The 20,748-nt window shown below is 32.1% G+C and overlaps 2 protein-coding genes across 3 annotated transcripts in view; both read left to right on the forward strand.

Moving 5' to 3' along the window:
• LOC139500055 (uncharacterized) overlaps positions 1–6,921 on the forward strand; it is a gene marked incomplete in the record, with an annotated part of 23,866 nt that extends 16,945 nt beyond the window's left edge. Inside the window, 1 exon segment of the mRNA XM_071288766.1 lies at positions 6,030–6,921.
• A 110-nt stretch (positions 6,922–7,031) lies between these two features.
• LOC139500056 (uncharacterized) overlaps positions 7,032–20,748 on the forward strand; it is a 59,045-nt gene continuing 45,328 nt past the window's right edge. The window contains exon 1 of one of the 2 annotated variants that reach the window (XM_071288771.1): positions 7,032–7,285. In XM_071288771.1, coding sequence (XP_071144872.1) covers positions 7,214–7,285 — 72 coding nt within the window. In that variant the 5' untranslated portion in view covers positions 7,032–7,213. Of the gene's footprint in view, positions 7,286–10,514; positions 10,623–20,748 lie in introns of those variants that run through there. The other variant, XM_071288767.1, reaches the window with a different exon arrangement.

Here is a 20,748-nt window from a genome sequence, read left to right on the forward strand (position 1 = left end):
TTGCCTATATTATTTCTTTTTTTTAGTGAAATGTCTATTTGGTTTCATTTATTTTATCCCCTTTACACAAAATGTAATTCTTTGTTTTCCGTCGATTGTCCCTCAATGCCCAAATCTTTGTCTTTAAGGGAGCAGTGAATCTAAGACTATACAATTATCATTGTGCGATAGCTGATCGAAATAATGCATTTATTGTACTAGCTTTATTAAAAAAAAAACACACATTTATTCTAAAACAAGTTCTTGGCATGATACGGGTTATCTTCTTCTGTAGTACAATGTATGATGGCATCCAAACGGGAGGGATTATAGTTGGTTTTTGATATGATAAAGACATAATCGCCCTAGTAGTTTGATCTTACACACTTACTATAACATGTATAATGCTAATAGAAAGTATAATTGTGTATTTTTGATTTATTCAATTTTCAATTAGAACCACACTATTACTACGCAGAAGATCACTATTTATTAGATTATCTGTAGGCACCTTTCAGCGCAACTATTATCCTTGTGCAGATCAGTTCAATTGAAGTCTGGAACTAGTATTTCAGCACTGCTAGTAGTCCTCTGTAAATTTGTCATTGTGATTTTGCTTACTAATAATTTCTTTTGTTTCCTATTCTAACACCGGACTCGGACTTCTTTCAAACTAAGCTTTACTGTGCGTATTTGTGTGTGTTTATTAAGTTTATTCTACATTGGCTAGAGGTATAGATGAGGGTTGAGATCTCACAAAACATGTTACACCCCACCGCATTTATGAGTAGGTCCGAAGTCAGGAACCTCAAGTCTTTGTTAGTCTACTGTGTTAGTATATGTCCCTGAGTTAAGTGTGGCGTCTATTTCGCTAACTATTGTATATTATTGTTTAGAATCCAGTTGGAGTACGCCTCCGGGTGAAGAATATTCTCGATGCGTTGAAGACCTGAAGTAGTCTTGCGCTGTTTTCAATTCCAAATTATATTATATCAGTGTTATGGTTTTATAAGAAGTTTGATCGACTGAAATTTAAGTTAATATGCTCTTGCAACATGATATTCGCCAGTACATTAAAATTAAGTAAGTGGCAAAAAAAAAACCCTCATAAATTCAGCTGGAAATGTCTGACCTTATTCTATAAATATCGTTAACGTTTTTATCAAATAACGTACTTCTTTAACACAATTAATACAAATACAAATGAATATGTAATGATTAGATTATATCTTAGTTTAAAAACATTGAACATAAAGATAACGTTTTATAAATTGAGTGCATCCGTATCATTTGTCTGGTTAACCTGCGCTGGGAGCGCTCGTACCTAGAAACAAAATGAAAGCCAAGGATGTAAAATTAATTAAATGTTTGAAGCGCATTATGACGACAAGGGTTCTATTATATAAGTGGTAATCAGGTAATGATCCTTCCGCATGTTCACCTACGGAAACCTTGTTACGACTTTTACTTTCTCTAGGCGTTCAAGTTTACGTGTTTTCTAAATAAGTCTTTTATCAGCGGTTTATTTCAGAAAAGTATTATGTGTGCAGCGAAGCTCTGAATGCGGAGCAGATTATACCCTCGGGAACAAGCAATCCATCAATATACAGCCAAGTCGTGTAAAAACTGTCAATATCCCACCAAATTGCACCTGTCGACTCGTAAGCCTGATAATACTTTATTTAGCTGCTTTAAATTGACCGATTACAACAATATCTTATCACAAAAAAAGTAACTTGTTTTAAAAACAATTCTGTGTGCATTTAGTCTGGAATACATGACTTGTATACTGTCATACATCTACAATAACTGTTTGTAATAGCATCTTTAAATGTTACAGATTGGTGAAAACGAAGGCAGAAGCTCTTTTAATTTTCAATATCAACAAAACGGAAATGTGATTACATGTAGCAACAAAGCACTTCTTGTACGAAAATCTATGGATTGTTTTGGAGATTCAACGAATTTGAAACAGTTTGGGATAAACGTTGTTGGTCGATAAAATGTGCTATCTATAGATATATACAAATGTCACTGCATCTACTGTAAACGAATAAGTTCAAGACATTTTCACAAGTTTAAAAAGCTTTACATTTTGTTTTTTTTCGATTTTTAGTTACATGTGAATTTAACAATCTGCAGTTGTATTAAAAAATTTCTATCAAGACCTTCTACTGTTACATTAACTTAACCTGAATTTCCAAAATCAGACGTCACTGTTAGAAAAACATCTTTAAAAAAAATATATCAAGTCTGACATACTGTTACTTAACAGACGTCACGTGATCTTTTATGTAGTTAGAAATTAGATATTTCCGGTAATTCACAAAAGTACAATCGGATGTATAGTCATCTTCGCTAGCCAAGGGTTACGATCCACTCCCGTTCTAAGTTCTAAGAGAACGGGAGTGGATCGTTACCCTTGGCTAGCGAAGATGATGTATGATATATAACATACATTTTATGTACTACATTTCAAGGTATAATACTATAATTTATGTTCTCCCTCGCTTTGCTCGTCCAGACATAGTTTATTTCTGATCTATTAAAATAAACAACAAAACATGATATGGAAGGAGAAACACACTAAAGTTTTGATTGGTGGAGACAAAACGATTGTACAAAATAGCAAATCATGCAACAAGGAAACAAAAAGTGTCTATACATCAAATTTTACATGATCACTGTGCATTCAACGATCTACAAAAGAAAATGAGAAGAATTATAAATTATACAAGAAATGATATTTATTAGATTATAAATGAAATAAAACTGTTTAAGATCATAGTTAGTTGTGATAAATCACGAATGAAAAGGTTGCGTGGAATAGTTACAGATTCTGAAGACCGATTTAATCAGTATTGCGCACAGCAAATATAAAACAATCTGAAATATCAATGTCCATGATTTGCAACATTAATGGGCGATGACAGATGTCAAGAGGTTAGACTTAAATGTGCTTTTCATGAATTAACTATGTCAATCAAATAGTGGCGCTTTCAATAACAAAATGTCACTTATTTTCTGAAATTGATCAAGCTCTTGAATCAGAAATTTGGGATTTGATTTTATGATACAAGAACATGTAAAATGAATTGGTACTGTGATATTTTCATCAATGTTTTTTTAAACACTAAAATCGATTTATATTTTATTGTAGTGCCCCAGACCCCACCCCACCCCGAAATTTTTTGAGGGATTATATGCAAAATCTTGTTCGATGTGTGCATGTGGATTGATTTCGCAACCAAACGGACGTATAATTTTAAAATAATTAAAAGTTGTGATAAGAAGGAACCGTTTTTAAAACGTTATTCCTTTTTGTAACCTTTTTTTTAATTAAGGATTAGGTTTACAAGTCTGACAAGTCTGCGGCCCAGGACATTTAAGCGAAAAATTTTGAACTTCTAGGGGACATTTTAGCGTGGACATTAGAGCCCAATTTTAGCGCCGGATTAATCCGTTCACCTATATTTTCATTAGCCCATTTTAGCGAAAACAAAACAGGTTGAATAATACTCACTAAGCTTTGGGAAGAAGTTCCGTGTTATTCAAAGCGAACAAATAATGATTCAGAGTCGCCCCATGCCCATTATTATGAGCAAATAATAGTTGTCACCCAGCTATTTGCGGTTTTTTTTACACTATTATCAAATTGCAAACATCAACATATATAAAAATACAAAGTATAGAAGAATAGGTACCTCATTCTAGACAGGATAAAGAGACATAACAGTTCCTTATGTAATTTAACAGTATTGTTCCGGGGGTATATTCAGAACCCATTATGTACGTTCTCTATAGGATATAAATTCGAGGCTAGAACAGACTTTTAACATTTGATTAAATCTTTTAGACATTTATTATTGTATGTTAATGGACAGCATATGTTTTATACTGTGCTGTCTTTGGTCTATTATTCTTTTTATATATTATATATTATAATGGGTTAAACATATTTCGCTAAAATGGGCATCGACGATTTGAATTTTCGCTAAAATGGTTAAAAATCAGGCGCTTAAAAATGGGTTCTACTTTGGCGCTAAAACGTCCGATTTTTTTCGCTCAAATGTCCTATCAATGCGCTTAAATGTCCTCCGCCGGTTGGTTAAGCCATCCCATTTGTTTCTCAAATTTATGTTTTGATATATCGATGTGTATGCATTTTATATAAATGTATTCAAAATTTTATAGTCATTGATTTTACTGATTGTTTCCCAGACCAAGGAGACAAAGCCAGGCCTTGCGGTCAAATAGGCGGTCATAAAACTTTCGAGCACGATTTTTGTACTCAGACTCAAGAATCAACCAATCAAAATACTGGATTTTGTGTTTCGAGCACTTATTTTGTACTCGGAGTACTGAGTAAAGTTTTATGACCGAGAGCCCAGACTGTGCAATACAACTTCTGAGCACTGATCTGAAATCTTCCTATTGTTTGTTTTTCCTATGATAAGGATCAAAGGCGGAATTAGGAAATGCAATAACTAAACAAAAATTCAGTTTATGCACTCCTCTAAAAATAACCCACTGGAAGATCAACGTAAAAATTATCTTCATGTTACAAAAACTGTTGTAGAAATAAAAATAAAAAAATATTCATGAACAATGTGTATTATAGTTTTTTTTTATACTGCACTCGTTCTATTTGAGCAGTCAAAATGCGTTGACCGTATTTTTTTCTATGTCATATACAGTCACTGACATGATATCACTTTTTCTCATGAATATTTAAATAGAAATTGCCGAAATTATAATTAATTATTCATACGACCTATTCAACCTGTTCTTGTTTTCAATATTTACAACGACTCAAACTTATTTCTTGTGTAATTTTTATTAAGAAAAAACATGTTTCACTTATTAATACTTTTGGTCTGCAAACTATAAATTGTTATATATGTTGTATGCTTATTGTTGGTGTTTTAGTTCATTCTCAAATAAATTTGTTCACCATCAATTGCGGATTTCAACAGGTAATGTAAATGTCATCATGTTGTATATTTCTCCGCCTGCATGATATGAGGTCTTTTTATAAAAGGGGGAAGTTTCCCAATATCTAAATCAAATAATAAAACTAACAAATTAAACAACAATTGAAAATGTTTTTTTAGGTTGCAGTATATAAGACAATAAAAGTACATTGACTTGACATATCAACGATATAAGGATTCGGCCCTAAACGGGGAAAAAGCTCGACAGAGCCTCGCGTTTCCCCGTTTCTAAGCATCATCCTTATATCGTTGATATGTCAAGTCAATGCACTATTATTGTCTATGTAATGTTGTTACACACAGGGAAAGTATAAAGGTATCGAATACAATGTAACAGTAATAATCATGTCAAGTTACACGTTCGCCAGAGAAAAAAATGTGTTAAGCTAGCAACTTTCGGTATCAAGGAACGATTCAGCGTACATTTTTTTGTAATTCCTACTGACATTTTACATTAATAAGTATTGTAGCAATACAAAAAGAAGAAATTATACTTGATACATGTACATTGAAATACGCACAAACTATAGGTAAAACGCTTGAAGAAGTGACACGATGGCCATGGGTTTCGGGCTTTCGATTTGTCTGGGAATTTTATTTTTACGAGGATCTTTTTCCAAATCAATTATCAATGGAACATCAGTGGAAAAACGATTAAATATTCTGGAAAAGAGGATTAATGTTTTTGAAAAACAAATGGAAAATATGACTGATATGTTCACTAACTTTCCTTTACGTAAGTTAATATGCTTGGCATAATTTTTCTTTTTTTAGTATATGTTGGGCTACTCAGATTATGCAGGAAAACACAAAAAGGGCAATCAAAATTCTAATATATTAACAAAATAACGACAAATACATGCCGAAGGAAGGAAAGCGCCATCAAGACAAACAATGAAAATGTCACATACATACTTTTAAACATGATAAACCACCCGAAAAATATTGTTATACTAATAAAAAGAAACAACTATTGGTGCTAAGTCTCACGTTTATTTTTGTCTTATAATGCAATGCATTTATTTTTCCTTCAGATCCAGTTCCACATAGTCAATATCCGCTGTTCTATGTCTAGTTAACAGGCGATGTTACATTAAACAAAAATTCAATCGTCAAGTTCGATGTCAAACGTGTTGATGTTGGAGACAATTTCAATACAGGAGACGGTATCTTTATCGCACCTCGATCTGGAGTTTACCTGTTTTCTTGGACTGTAAATATGTACAGTAGCAAAAATACCCACACAGAGCTAAGGGTAGATAATGTTGTAAAGGGAAGACAGATTATGGCTTTAGGAGCAGTTGGTCACCTTGCGACAACAAGAAATGTGTTAACAAAAGTTAATGGCGGCGATCATGTCTGGATCCAAACCGGAACTCACTATACTGACAACTTTTTAGATGAAACTCAAAATGTTGTCTCTTCCTTCATGGGAATTTTTCTACAGGAAAATTAAGAAAAGTAGATTTGTATATTATATAGACTGACGAGTGCTGTCCCCTGGCTTGACACCTAGTACGCTCTATATTGACCAGATTTGAGACATATTTATCAAACTATAGTAAATATTATTGAAAAGATAAAATTATTAGGAAACTGAAATTGCTTAGTGTTCTTGTTGTACAGATCAAATACATGTATACTGTTTATACATGTATAGATTTATAAACGTGTTTATTATAACGAAAAACAAAACCGATATTCTTTTGTTTCGCCAGACTATGTCGTAAAAAGAAGTACAATAAGGGAACAACCATTCGACTTCAAGGGGTGGGAAATAAAATTGCTCGCGGTAAAATGTTACCACCCGTATTAACAAATCATACTGATATATGCATGAAATATTTGCCACTGGACGTGAGCAGACAACAATCATATCATATTGCATTTAGATGAGGATCATGGTGTTATGAAATATTTGAATTAACATTAAATGTATTGTACAATTTACATTTGATTTGTTAACTGAATCCTGTTTGAAATGACCTTCATTCTACTTTTCGGCATCCGTTTAAATGACCTTGGACTTCATGCTTCTTTACGGTATCCTGTCAACAAGGAAGTGGGACATTGATCGTTACTAAATAAATTAGCAACTGCCGAAGAATAACATTAACTTGTTGTGTTTTGCATGGTTTGAGTCAAAGTACAAAATTAAACATTCTGTTTAAAACTAGGATATTAATAGCAAAAGACTTCAAAAATGTAAATTAGAACCAGGTATTCAGTATAAGAATTAAATGCTTTCAACTTCAACTTCATTACTCGTTAAAATCCATATTGGATATCTACAAATGAGGACTTGCATGCATGTAAGTAGTGAGATATACACAAGCAATCCAAGAATAATGTTTTTCTATTTTAATTCTGGTGATTTAAATATAACATATACAGAGTATAAAATTGAGAATGGAAATGGGGAATGTGCCAAAGAGACAACAACCCGACCAGAGAGCAGACAACAGCAGAAGGTCACCAACATGTCTTCAATGCTGGCCCCTAAACAAAAATATACTGGTTCAGTGATAATGAACACCATACTAAACTCCAAATTGTACACAAGAAACTAAAAGTTAAAATAATACAAGACTAACAAAGGCCAGAGGTTCCTGACTTGGGACAGGCGCAAAAATGCGGCGGGGTTAAACATGTTTGTGAGATCACAACCCTCCCCCTGTACCTCTAGCCAATGCAGAAAAGTAAACGCATAACAATACGCTTTATGTAGATATATGTACACAAACATACACAAAGCGTATGTACACTTTACAAAAGTCCAAGCTTGTCAATTGATGTTGATTCTCATTGGTTGGTACCAAATGGGGGATAAATTGAAAGATTTCAGTGATGGTGCGTGCACAACTGATTCTGACACTGAGTGTTTCAGACGGTAACTGCAAAAGTGAATGTTGGTATAATATGATGATTCTGCTGTGGTATGGTAGGAATCTCAAACTATAGCTGTTGCTACATGTAGTTCATACTTCAGTAGCTGTGTACAATGTATAAGTTGTAATTGATGTAACACAGGTTGGCGTCTTTGAGCTGTATGGTTGTTTCTTTATACAAAGCAAGCAGCATTCTGTTGTTTGATCTGGGATTCTGTTCTATGTTTCAAATACAATATTTCATTTTTTTTCAAACATTACTAGTAAATGCGTGATTTCATAGAACCATGGAAATGAAACATTCTTACAAATATAATTTAAATAACATAAATAGGACGACCAATAACGGAAAAGTGACATAATATACTTGAAACACGATTTGTACTGTATTTCAATACAACTAAATCCTCTGTCTAAAGCTATGGCAGAATTTAGCGCTTACAGACATGTGTATGTGTCTGTCTTTAGTTTAGAGCATATTTTCTGTTGCCAGGAATGGAATACACAAACGGTTTGACTTTTAAATGCAACCCAAATAATGGTTCCTTCAATTTACTGTGTATCCATTAAAAAAAATCAAGTTTCATTTGGTTCGTTAGCAATGATGGTTCTCTATTTTATGTGATACCAAGGTACCAAGATAGACAGGTCAAACATTTTAGACCAGATACGATACAAATGTTACTAACTATGTGATGTTTAAATCTCTGTTAAATGAATAGTGTCCTTCGGCTATTTCTAACCTTACGTTTCATGACGCTCATTATTTTAGTATGTAGCTCAACCCTTCAATGCTAACACAAAACGAATGTTTTACTTTGCGATAGTTTTGTGCATTCATGTGCGCCAGTTTTAAAGACATGCGCACACAAGTTGCAAAGTCGTACCTATCTTTTCTTATACGCTATAATTTTAAAATGAAATGCGCAGAGTTTCAATATCGCGTCCATGTTATTAAGCTGGTTGGCATCAGTTTGAATGATCCACCAATTTTTCATGGCACTGAAGGGGTTCCGTGCATTTTCCTGACTACCACATCGGAGATTTACGCTGCATTAGTGAAAAGCATGGTCCAAGGCATAGTGAAAGGCAGTATATCTATACTACTAAACGAGAAGACCTCATTTTGTGAGTCGCTTCTCTTCATTCAACAATAAATTAATCATCATGCCTCTGTGTCCTATAGGTACAATGTATAGTCGCATTTGTCACCCTTTCTTATGATTATTCAGATTGAGTTATTTTTGGGAGAAAAACGACAAAAAAATGCGTCCGGATATTTGTCCGTCATTGGACGAAACTTTAAGTCAGACTAGACTTCCGGTCTGCGTTTTTCTGTACTTTGAACATACAAAGACTATGAATCATGAATAAAGTGTATTTGCCATCTGCTCTCATTTTCAAGTTTACTATCCACTGCGGTCACAGAGTTTATTAAATAGAGAGGGTCTATATAATATGTCAATGCCCGCCGTGCATTGATTAGTAAACTGAAAATTGATAGTAAAAGCAAATACACTTTATTTATAGTAATGAATGTTCATAATATACTAAACGTATTTTCATATTGAAATAAATAGAGAACAAAAAATGGGAATTTTGGGACAAAAGGAGGAGGGGTTGAAAAACAATTGTTCTCTCCCCAAGTACCTATACCTTTCCTGAAATTCTCCAGTCATTCAATCTTCTTTATATACTTTCAACCACGTTCTGAATGCTCGCGATTTCGTTGTTTTCTCCCCAAGCACATATACCTTTCCTGAAATTCTCCAGTCATTAAATCATTTACAAAAAAATCACTTTATATACTTTCAATCACGCTCTGAATGCCCGCGATTTCGCGGGTGTGTTCTAGAATTTATCATCCTTGCTTAAACTTTTTCGGTTTGGGTTATTTAACTGACTTTTTATGAAATATAAAAGACTTTCGCTGCCCTTAAGGCCTGTTTTAAAATTAAACATAATTTGCATAAGGACATGAGGCAGGACAATTATTTTCGCGTTTTTTTCTGTATACCATGATCATACATATACTATAAATAAAGTGTATTTGCTATTTACTATCCATTCCAATAGTTTACTAACCACGCCGGTCACCGATATATTTCTGTATACTACATACATATACTATGAAATTGAATAAATGGTATTTGCAATTATAGTATATATGTATGTTCATAGTATACAGAAAAACAGAAGGAATAGGAATAAAAATCGGTAATTAGAAAAAAGGGGGAGGGCAAAAAAATGTGCCCAGGCCCCGAAGTACCTTTGACTTTTGATTCCTCTCCTAAAATTCTCCAGTTAATTTTTTTACAGTATACATACGCTCTCATTCCCCGCGATTTCGCGGGTGTGTTCTAGTAATAATTAAACTGATTGGCATTAGTTTAAATCTACTTCTAGCAAAATATATTTTTAATGGCACTAAAGGGGTTCCGTACATTTTCCAGACAACCACATCGGAATTTTAATCATTATACGCTGCATACAGTAAGTGAAAAGCATGGTATAAGCCATAGTAAAAGGCAGTATGTAATAGCTTGAAATCAACATACCTATATCGCCATGAAATGTTATTAATCAATTTTGTAGCCTGACAGTATGGCTATCTATTAAAGTAAATAAATATAATGTTATCTATGTATTGACTTACATATTTGATTTGATGAGACCCCTAAATCAGCTTGGCTTGGGTAACGGACTTAATTTTAAAGTACGTTTTGACAATAATTTAATTTCATTTTCCCTTCATGATCTGGTAAGTTATATATTGAATATACCGAATTATTGCTTTTAAGGCAATTTGTAGTAGCTTTTGTCGTAAAAAATTATGAAACCAGAATTTAAATATCAGTGATATGATATATAGTTTTCTAATTTTCTGTAAAATCCGCAAAATTAATGTGGTAGCAGATATCCATACATCTGCTTATGAATACATATTTACATCAAATTATACAATACATTTATATAAGACATATTCATCTCAATATATGTTTGTATTTATTTATTTATTGCTATTTCTGGAAGTTTGTTTTCTGTTCTCTTTAGATTTGGTTTGTTTTGTTTTTATTATCTCATTTGTTTTGTTTTGGTTAATAATGACCTACTAAGTGTATGAAAAGTCGACATGAGCTTGACCACTTTCAGCAGAAATGATCACATTAAAATAATGATTTTCTTTACTGTTAAAGCTAGAAATAGAGAGTAACGTAGGAGTGTCTAGTCAACGCAAGTTTTTGGTAAGTTTCGTTCAGTCGTTTGTGTAGTATCTTGTGAACTTATTTATTTCTACGGCATTTGGTCGCTGATGGAGAGTTGTTTCATTGACAATAATACCAATTTTCTTACTTTTTATATTGGTTTTGTTTTCGTTAAGTTTTTTGTGTGCTATGGCGTTGTCGGTTTATCCAAACTTATGAGTTTAAATATTCAATGATAACAGGCGCCGCTCTTTTACATAAGATACAATATCCGAAGAAAAAAAAGAGAGAAAGAACATTAAGTTAAAAAGTTGCTATTTTCTTTATTTATGAGTCCATATCTGTTCATAATTTTGACAATAATTATCACATTTGCTCACTTTCTTGTTGTCAAAACTGGCTTTGTAGACCATTTACCATGCATGAATGTGATACGGAAAGCTTTGCTGATGAAGTTTATTGTCTTTTTCATATCAAATTGTCTAAAGATATTTTACTTATGTTTCTCGAACAATTGCACCCATATCAATATTGTGAAAAAAAATACTCATGTGCTATACATAGAAGTTGAAGATAATTAATATACACTATTGCAATGTAGAATGAACGATTTTTTTTTGTGTCACTAAGAGTCGTAAATCATATATAACTGGAAACTTTCTAACCGGCTACAACAATTCATCTCAGAAACGAAATTCCAAAACTCTTAACTTTATTAGCAAGGTCCGGTTAGTACCTTAAACCCTTAAAACTAACTACAAAATAATTCAAAAGTATACGTAACAGCATATCAAGAAAAGGATCCAAAGTGTCCAACAGATTAACTCGTAATCTTCAAGGCGGTTTCAAAACGACCAACATACATTTTATCAAGACAATTAATAAATCACACAGAAATGTAAAAGGTTAAATAGACAACTCTACAAATTGTCACTAAAGTATAAAGAACGTAAAATGTACTGTCTGAAGTTGCTTTAATTTAGTTCAATGTTGTCCACATCTTCCGGGTTACATAATTATATAAACGGGAGTTTTTCTAGCTGTAATAACTGAAAGACGGAATGCCAATAAATTTAAACTTAGGTAGCAAGGTCCTGACATTACCAGATCTAAAACATAAACTAAAAAACGTTTAAAAGTATACAAAAAAGTATCTAAAGAACAGAAATTTTGTCAAACGGATTAACATGTAATTGTCAAGTTGGTTTCCAATACGACAAACATACTTAGAATTGTAAAAAAATAGATAGAGGGTTTTACAAATTGTCAACGGCAAGGCACATAAACTAAATTGTCCGAAGTTGATATATATGGGTTATATATAAACGGGAGTTTTTCTAGCTGTAATAACTCAAAGACGGAATACCAATCACTTTAAACTTAATTATCAAGGTTCTGACAGCACTAGACGTAATACCCAACCTGACCTCAAAATAACATTTAAAAGTATATACAAAACATAATGTTTAGTATCCGATGGATTAACTTGTTATCGTCTATGTGGTTTGCAACACGACAAACCTACACAGAAATGTAAAAGATTAGTTAGATGGGTGTACAAATTGTCACTTTAGCACATAAACTATATTGTCTTAAGTTGATTGATATTTTTTCAAAGCTGTCCATCTTTTGGGTTATATAAAAACGGTAGTTTTTCCAGATAGAATATCTAAAAGAATGTACCTTACTTTAACTTGAATAGCAAGGTCCTGGCAGTAACAGTTTTAAAACATATACTGCCTACTAGATAATATTCAAAAGTGCATAATAAAAGTATCTATAAAAAGGCACCGGATTTATGCCAAACGGATTAACTTGTTTCCAAGAAGACAAGCATACATAGAAATGTAAACGATTACATATATATATATATATATATATATTTACAGATCTAACATTGTTGAGTTGATGTTTAGACGAGTTGTATATATATATATTAGACGGTTTTAGAAACTGTCACCATAGCACATAAACTGTATCGTCTAAATTGATTTATATTATTTTCAAAGCTGTCCTTCTTCTGGGTTATAAAAAACGGTAGTTTTTCTAGATAGAATATCTCAACGAAAACCAATTACTTAAATCTTGAGTAGCAAGGTCCTGGCAGTGACAGACTTAACACATACATGTAAACTGACTACTAAATAAGATTTCAATGTATATAAAAGCAATATTTTATAGAAAAAGGATTTATGTCCGACGGATTAACTTGTTATCGTTAAGGTGGTTTGCAATACTAACACATGCATTCTACATGCAGCAATAAAATTAAATGACACAGAAATGTAAAAGGTTAGATAGACGGATTGAAAATAGTTTTTATAGCTCCTAAAATATAATTTTTGAAGTTGATTTATTCATAGTTATCCAAATCTTCCGGTTTATAAAAAATGCAATGATTTTTGTGTTTGTCTAATATTGGCCTTTTTCTCATTTATATCGGTAGAACAAATATGAGCAATATCCTTACTCAAAAAGATATTTTGATTCATACCAGGATTTTCATATAATTTATATATTTTTGGTCATCTTCTTTCTCATATCATGAACTGAAATGATTTCAAAAGTGAAGCAATTAACCAGTTCACAATTACATGCATTCAATTGTATAATACGTCCGACATTGTACACCAAAAACGTTGTGTGATTGGCTAACAAAGTCCTTCACAATGAAAATTAATCAATGATTGGAAAATTTTGACGTTATTTTCACTTTGAGGCATGCATAATTTAAACACTTTCCGAAACTGACTAACATTGAAAAGTATATAAAAACAGAATTTATATAAATGGACTAGTATCCGACGGATTAACTTATTATCGTCAAGGTGGTTTCAAATACGACAAACGTACATATTAATGTAAACGACTAGATAGACGGGTTTACAAATTTTCACTATAGCACATGCAATATATTGTCTTAAGTTGATTTGCATTATTTTCGAAGCTGTCCATCTTCTAGGTTATATGAAAACGGTAGTTGTTCCAGATAGAATATCTAAAAGAATGCCAATTACTTTAAACTTAAATAGCAAGGTCCTGGCAGTTTTAAAACATTAACTGCCTACTAAATAACATTCAAAAGTACATAAAAAAAGTATCTATAGAAAGGCACAGGACATGTGCCAAACATATTAACTTAGTATCGTCTAGGTTGTTTCCAATACGACAAACATACATTGAAATGTAAAAGATTACAAATTGTCACTATAGCACATACACTGCAAATGTGTATTGTCTAAAGTTGATTTGTGATTTTTTTTAAAGCCGTCCATGTTCTTGGTTATATATGAACGGTAGTTTTTCTAGATAGGTCATCTCATAGAATATCAATTACATGTACTTTAAACTTATCAATGAGTAGCAAGGTCCTGACAGTCACAAAAATAAAGTGCCTGCTAAATAAGATTCAAAAGTATATAAAATCAGTATCTATAAAAAAAGGATTTATGTCCGACGGATTAACTTGTTATCGGAAAGGTGGTTTGCAATACAACAAATATGCATTTTACATGCAGCAATAAAATTAAATAATCACACAAAAATACAAAAAGTTAGATAGACGGATTGACAACTTGTTTTTATAGCTCTTAAAATATATTGTCTGAACTTGTTTTTTTTCATATTAATTGTTAAAAAAAACTAAGGATTTTCTTATCCCAGGAAATAGATTTCCTTAGCCGTATTTGGCACAACTTTTTAGAATTTTGGATCCTCAAAGCTCTTCAACTTTGTACTTGTTTGGCTTTATAACTTGTTTGATATGAGCGTCACTGATGAGTCTTATGTAGACGAAACGCGCGTCTGGCGTACTAAATCATATTCTTGGTACCTATAGATAACTATTTACACCACTGGGTCGATGCAACTGCTGGTGGACGTTTTGTCCCCGACGGTATCACCATCACTAGTAGTCAGCACTGCGGTGTTGACATGAATATCAATTATGTGGTCATTTTTATAAATGTCCTGTGTAACAAAACTTTGAATTTTATGAAAAAATAAGGAATTTCTTATCCCAGGAATAGATTTCCTTAGCCGTATTTGGCACAATTCTTTGGAATTTTGGATTCTCAATGCTCTTCATTTTTATATTACATAAACTGATACCCAAGCTCTTGCTTCTAATCATGTTATACCCCGTGTACTGATATTAGTGCACATATGGAATCAATAACGCTTTAATATTTAAACCGTCTGCGTGTTTATAATAGACTTTTTAAAATCATTTAATATTGAACATCGCGGTTAAAAGTATCAACACTGTACAAACAAGATATGTTTTATGAACACACAAAAAAGAAAAGATATGTTAACACAGGTATATTGAAAATTGTGCTTGATAAGCATACGTAATGTCATGTGGAGCCCTTTTAAAGCTGACAACACATTATTGGTTTTTCTTATTTATAAAGCTTATTGTATAATGTGACTTTTTCAACAAGTTATTACATTGATAATCATACCACATCCTCTAATTTTTATATACTTAATCAATATTTTTTTTTAATTATTCTGAGTGCAATTGAGATCAGATAAAACTTATCATACCATTGACCACTTTATGAATAGTTTTTAACATTTGAATTTGTATACATGCGACCTCTAGTTTGACCCTTAGATGGAGATTGGTTACGCATGTGTTTTGAGTATTCAGTTTAGCAAATGAAAAGAATAACAACTGTTTACATTGAAATTGAAACAAACTGGAGACTGGGAAGTGCTATTATGTTTAATGAATTTGTCAACAAAAAAAAACACATTTTAAGCACGTGAACAATGATAAGCATATTGTCTTAATTTATAACATGAAATCAAACAGACAAAAAAAAACGTTTTTTGCTTGTCTGTTGTATATTATATATTTCTATTCGTGTTTCCACTAAGTCATATGGCCATCAGGGATTTTGTAGGTCATCTCAACATGCTCAATTTTAAATAGACGGCGTCTAGTCAAAAAGATACTCGAAACGTGGATACATCATAACGATCGTTAACGAGTCCATGCATTACTAATTGTTTCTTTTAGACATTTTTTATTTGTAATTTGGATATACGTTTTAGTATTTTAATTCAAATATGTGAACATGTCGAATTGACAACTAATGTCCCTTTAACTGTTTTAAAATGTACTTGAAATTATGACAGAGTACATTATGCCTTTCGGAAGAAAATTAGACCAAGAATGATAAAATATATTACTAGGTTGAAATTTAGATGCAATATCTAAGAATATAATCTAGAATAAGGTCTATAAGACAGGTCAAGGTACTATCAAGTAAGACGGTTTGAATTGAGTAAACTTTGACGTATTATATGTTTAGGACTCAAATTTATGATGTGTTCCAGATCTATGCAAATTCCTAATCGATAGTGAATGAACACAAAACTCACTTTAACTCCAAATCTATGACAGATGTTGATATTCCGGATATAGTGTAAATTCCAAGAAAAAGACTATAAAAACAACGGGTTCGTTAAAAATAAGAACAAGTAAGGGTCAATGTTTAATGTTTTCAGTATTCGAGTAAATGGAAACACATACCCCAGCAAATCAGAGGATAAACTCAACAGTTTTGGATGATATAAGAATACTAGCGAAAAAAAACCATAGTCAATTATTGGCAGCAGCAAAATCGCTGTTGCAGGCAATTTCAGCAAATGCATATGTTTTCGGTGTTTACGGGGTCAATGTTTCGCATTTGTTTCCGGTCCTTGTTTCTGGTCTCTTTTTTGTTATGTTATAACGATTGGATACAACAGTGATTAAAATTATGCTGAAAATGTTAAACATTCATCAATTATAGATAAATAAAAATCAATTGAATTGAACCTAGAGCGAAATAGCTACTTACATGCATCCACGTCATTGGATTCTTTATTTGAACATTGTTTCATTTTAAATGACTTTACAGCTCTACTTATTTTGGCTTACACATATTTTGTTCAAGATGGCTGACACTCAATATGGGTAACGTTTTCATAAATTGTGTTCAACAAGTCATTCGGTATACACGCTGTCATTCTATTTACCAGGTTTCATGTCAATATCTTCTCTTATATAATTTTCATGATTTTTAAAAAAAAATATAGAAATCAAATGTCCGCCATTTTAAAAATGGACGCCTCTCCCGCGAATTTCGATTTTCAGAGTGGGTCCATAGCTGAAAATGCTTTACATGACATGTTCTACTACTATGCCAAACTTCATGCTTTTACCCCATTCTGAGCAATTTTGCCAAAAATCTGCACACATCGACTTGACTAATTGCAATCATACTACAAACGTTCTTGTCATGAAACAAGCATTGTAGTATAAAACCCAAAAGACAAGTTATAACTTTATATCATTTATTTCAACATGCACCTTTTTTTTAAATTCACTTCAACAACTTTTATCTTTTTACATGCATAAGTATGATTAATAACTATCTTTTAGTTTAATTACCCCTGACCGATTCATGTGCATCAACAAACGGGACATTTTTGAAAAACCAAGAAAGTTTTGCTGACATTTTCCTCTTAATGATAACCCCATGTTATACTTATAAAGTAAGTTTAAGAACACTGTTTTTCACTAGTATTCAATACACAATAACTGACGATGTACATACATTTGTACAAATACGTGTATGAAATGAGTTTCTCGTCACGTCCGTCTTATTTTGGCCGCTTTTTTACTCTGTTCGTACATTATTTAGTTACAAATTAAACATTTAAGGTAGATAGGGTGTCTTCCTCCATCTTGGATTTTGAAATACTAGAAAAACAAGGTCTAGATCTTTGATGAAATGTGCAAATTTTTATAGGAGTAGGTAATTCATGTATAAGAATTTTCATTATAATATAGAAAATGCCATGTTTGATCATATTTATGATTGTATTTTACAAAATAAAGAATTCTTTTGTTTGATTCATTTGTTTCCAACTTTGTCAAATAAGGGGAGGCAACTCAAATGCAAGGGCAGATAATTCAGATAGTGTTACTTTTACAAAAGAATGTGTTAGGAATTTACCCATTTTTACATGTAGCAAGAAAACGAGTCCAATGACCCCATTTTTTCTTTTTCTTATCTGAAAGCATAATATTGAAGCTATCTTCTCATATTTTATCTCAAAATTCTATGGTGTGGCTTGCGTTTTATGGCGGAAAAATGGGTTTTCCATGCATAAACTATACAAAATCTTGACAATTTTGAACAACCTGTAGCGTGAAAATAAGTCCGGTGACCCATTCTTTTTATTAATGTTTTTAAACAAGCAGGATATGAACTACATTTTGGCAAATTATTAAAAGATTCTATGGATTATAATTTAGACACCCCATCTACCTTAACAATACTTTAGTTTCTTTAAATTCTAACATCTCTATTGCGAATTTTGGTAAGTTGACTTTTATAAGAATGTTTTCTTTTTTTTAAATATTAAATGAGTCGCCATGTCAATAACTGCTGGGGAACGACCGTTTGAATTTAAGGGGGCGGAGAGCGAGTATGTTTTTTTGCATAAAAAAATACCCTGATCCACAACTTGATGAAAAAAATGTGGTCAAGCAGATGACGAAAACAAATATTCTAAATCCAGATTTTCCTCATACCTTGAAATGTTAAATTTGCTTGTAAAAACGACTGCTAAAAACTAAAAAAACAATGCTCATGCTTCGCACCTAAAATGAAATGTGACTCAAATACCCCCCCCCCTTTTTTTTGGCAGTTAAATGGTTGCTCTCTTACATATGATTGATCTGTAGGGTAATTCTATTTATTATTTCGACTCGTTCGTGTTCTTCGTCGTTATCACTAACTAACTCAACAATGTCACAAAAATGATGTGATACTGTCAACTCTTACAGTCACATATAAGTATTGTTCAGTGTTGTCCAATTGCTGTTTTAATCGTATTAACCCATATTTCTCGTTTATTACATCAACAAAACTGAACCATCAACAGATATTAAAAGGTCAACATAAGGTAGTTTATCAATTGAAAAGTGACGTATATCAATCTTTAAATCGACCGCAGTATTGACAAGTGTTTATATATTTTTTTAATTGGTTCATGTTTTGGGTTTCATAGCAATTTACAATTAAAAGCACTTAACATTGCATCGCTTGGTTCCAAGACGTTTCTTGTTTTTCTTGTCAGGCTGATGAACAAATCACGAATCTTTGGATTTCAGAGAAACTCTTACAGTTTATTTCTTGCATAATGCCGCTATGGATGTTTTATTTGCTTGTACTTTGGCACATTTTTTGAGTAGATTTATGGTTTTCGTTGTAAGATCCTCCGTACTCAGTCGAATAAACGTGAAATTACTAATCTCTCAATGTTGGAGTGAAAACCTCACCGGCAACATTAGTTCAAAGTTTACAACATAAGAAAATATGATATAAAAACTATCCATGATAGCATGGCGTTAGGATATTAAATTTATCAGTCGTTCTTTCAACAATAAATCTGATTTTTTTGCGTGATAAGAATCCCAATATGTTATATAATAATATAACGAATGCAAGCTAGATATGAAATGTTTTCTTTTAATCAAATGGGCTGTTCTCTATTTTGAGATACAGTATAACTTTCTAATCGCTAGGAGAAACCAAAACCCATGTAAAACTCCACCAAAACAACGATTCGTGTTAAATGATATTGGTAAGTACCCTTATGTATAATAACACTACGTCATGTGTTGTCTCTTAAGACTCTTGTTACTTTTTGTATATCATTAGCCTTTTTAAATGAATGAAAATTCGAAAACAAACAAACTTTGATAAACTTATTTAAAACGATTAAGAAATTTCATTGTTTATAATTAAATAGTGTTAAGTATACCAATTCACTTGACCGTTTGAAAGACCAGTCAAGGTTGAATTCTTGGGAATCTAGGAGAAAATGTTGTACGTTCTTTTTATCTAAACACCGTACATTGATTTTGCAATATAGAAATCAAATGTCAAATTCGCCCTGATTTCGAAATACTTTTCTGTATTAGGGCATGATATAGTAAGTAGGCCAATGAAACCTCATCTTCTTTTCATTTATATTATGTTAATATGAACTGAAGATTCGTTTAGAGCTTACTTGTATAAGAAGACTGGACATCTTATAATACCTTACATGTATGTTCTTTAATACAATGCACTGCCAAAAGTATTCGTCACATATATTTGTTTCTTTTATATTTCATAAATATATAGTTGGGTCATTTCTTTTGGTCTTTTATCAATTTGATACCAATATATAGGCAGCGTTTTCATATTCTTCTTCAGGGGAGTTAATTTGGTTTTTTTTTACGGTTGTTGTGAAGCGTTATATGTTTTCCAGTTTATTGTCAGATCAATTTTTGCACATTTTGTTAAGTTTCCAGCTGTAGCCCGCCTCCAGGTGCAGGATATTCTAGCTATATTGAAGACTCATTCATGGCATTGGGCCATTTTGTTCATTTTGATAGCGTTATTGTTGCTTTGTTACATTTCCTGTTTATAACAAACAATTGTGAATGACGAATTATTTTGGTCATACGATGTGTGTGTTACTTTGATGTAAATAATCTATTATAATGTGTTTATACTTTACATGTACATGGACAGTTCATAGCTAAATTTGGTATCATTTTAGTAAGTCTTTAAATGTTCACGCGGATAACATCTTCCAAAATATCAAAACAAATTATTGTTCTTC

This window comes from Mytilus edulis, chromosome 13 (assembly GCF_963676685.1).
Source record: "Mytilus edulis chromosome 13, xbMytEdul2.2, whole genome shotgun sequence".
NCBI classification, from domain to species: domain Eukaryota; kingdom Metazoa; phylum Mollusca; class Bivalvia; order Mytilida; family Mytilidae; genus Mytilus; species Mytilus edulis.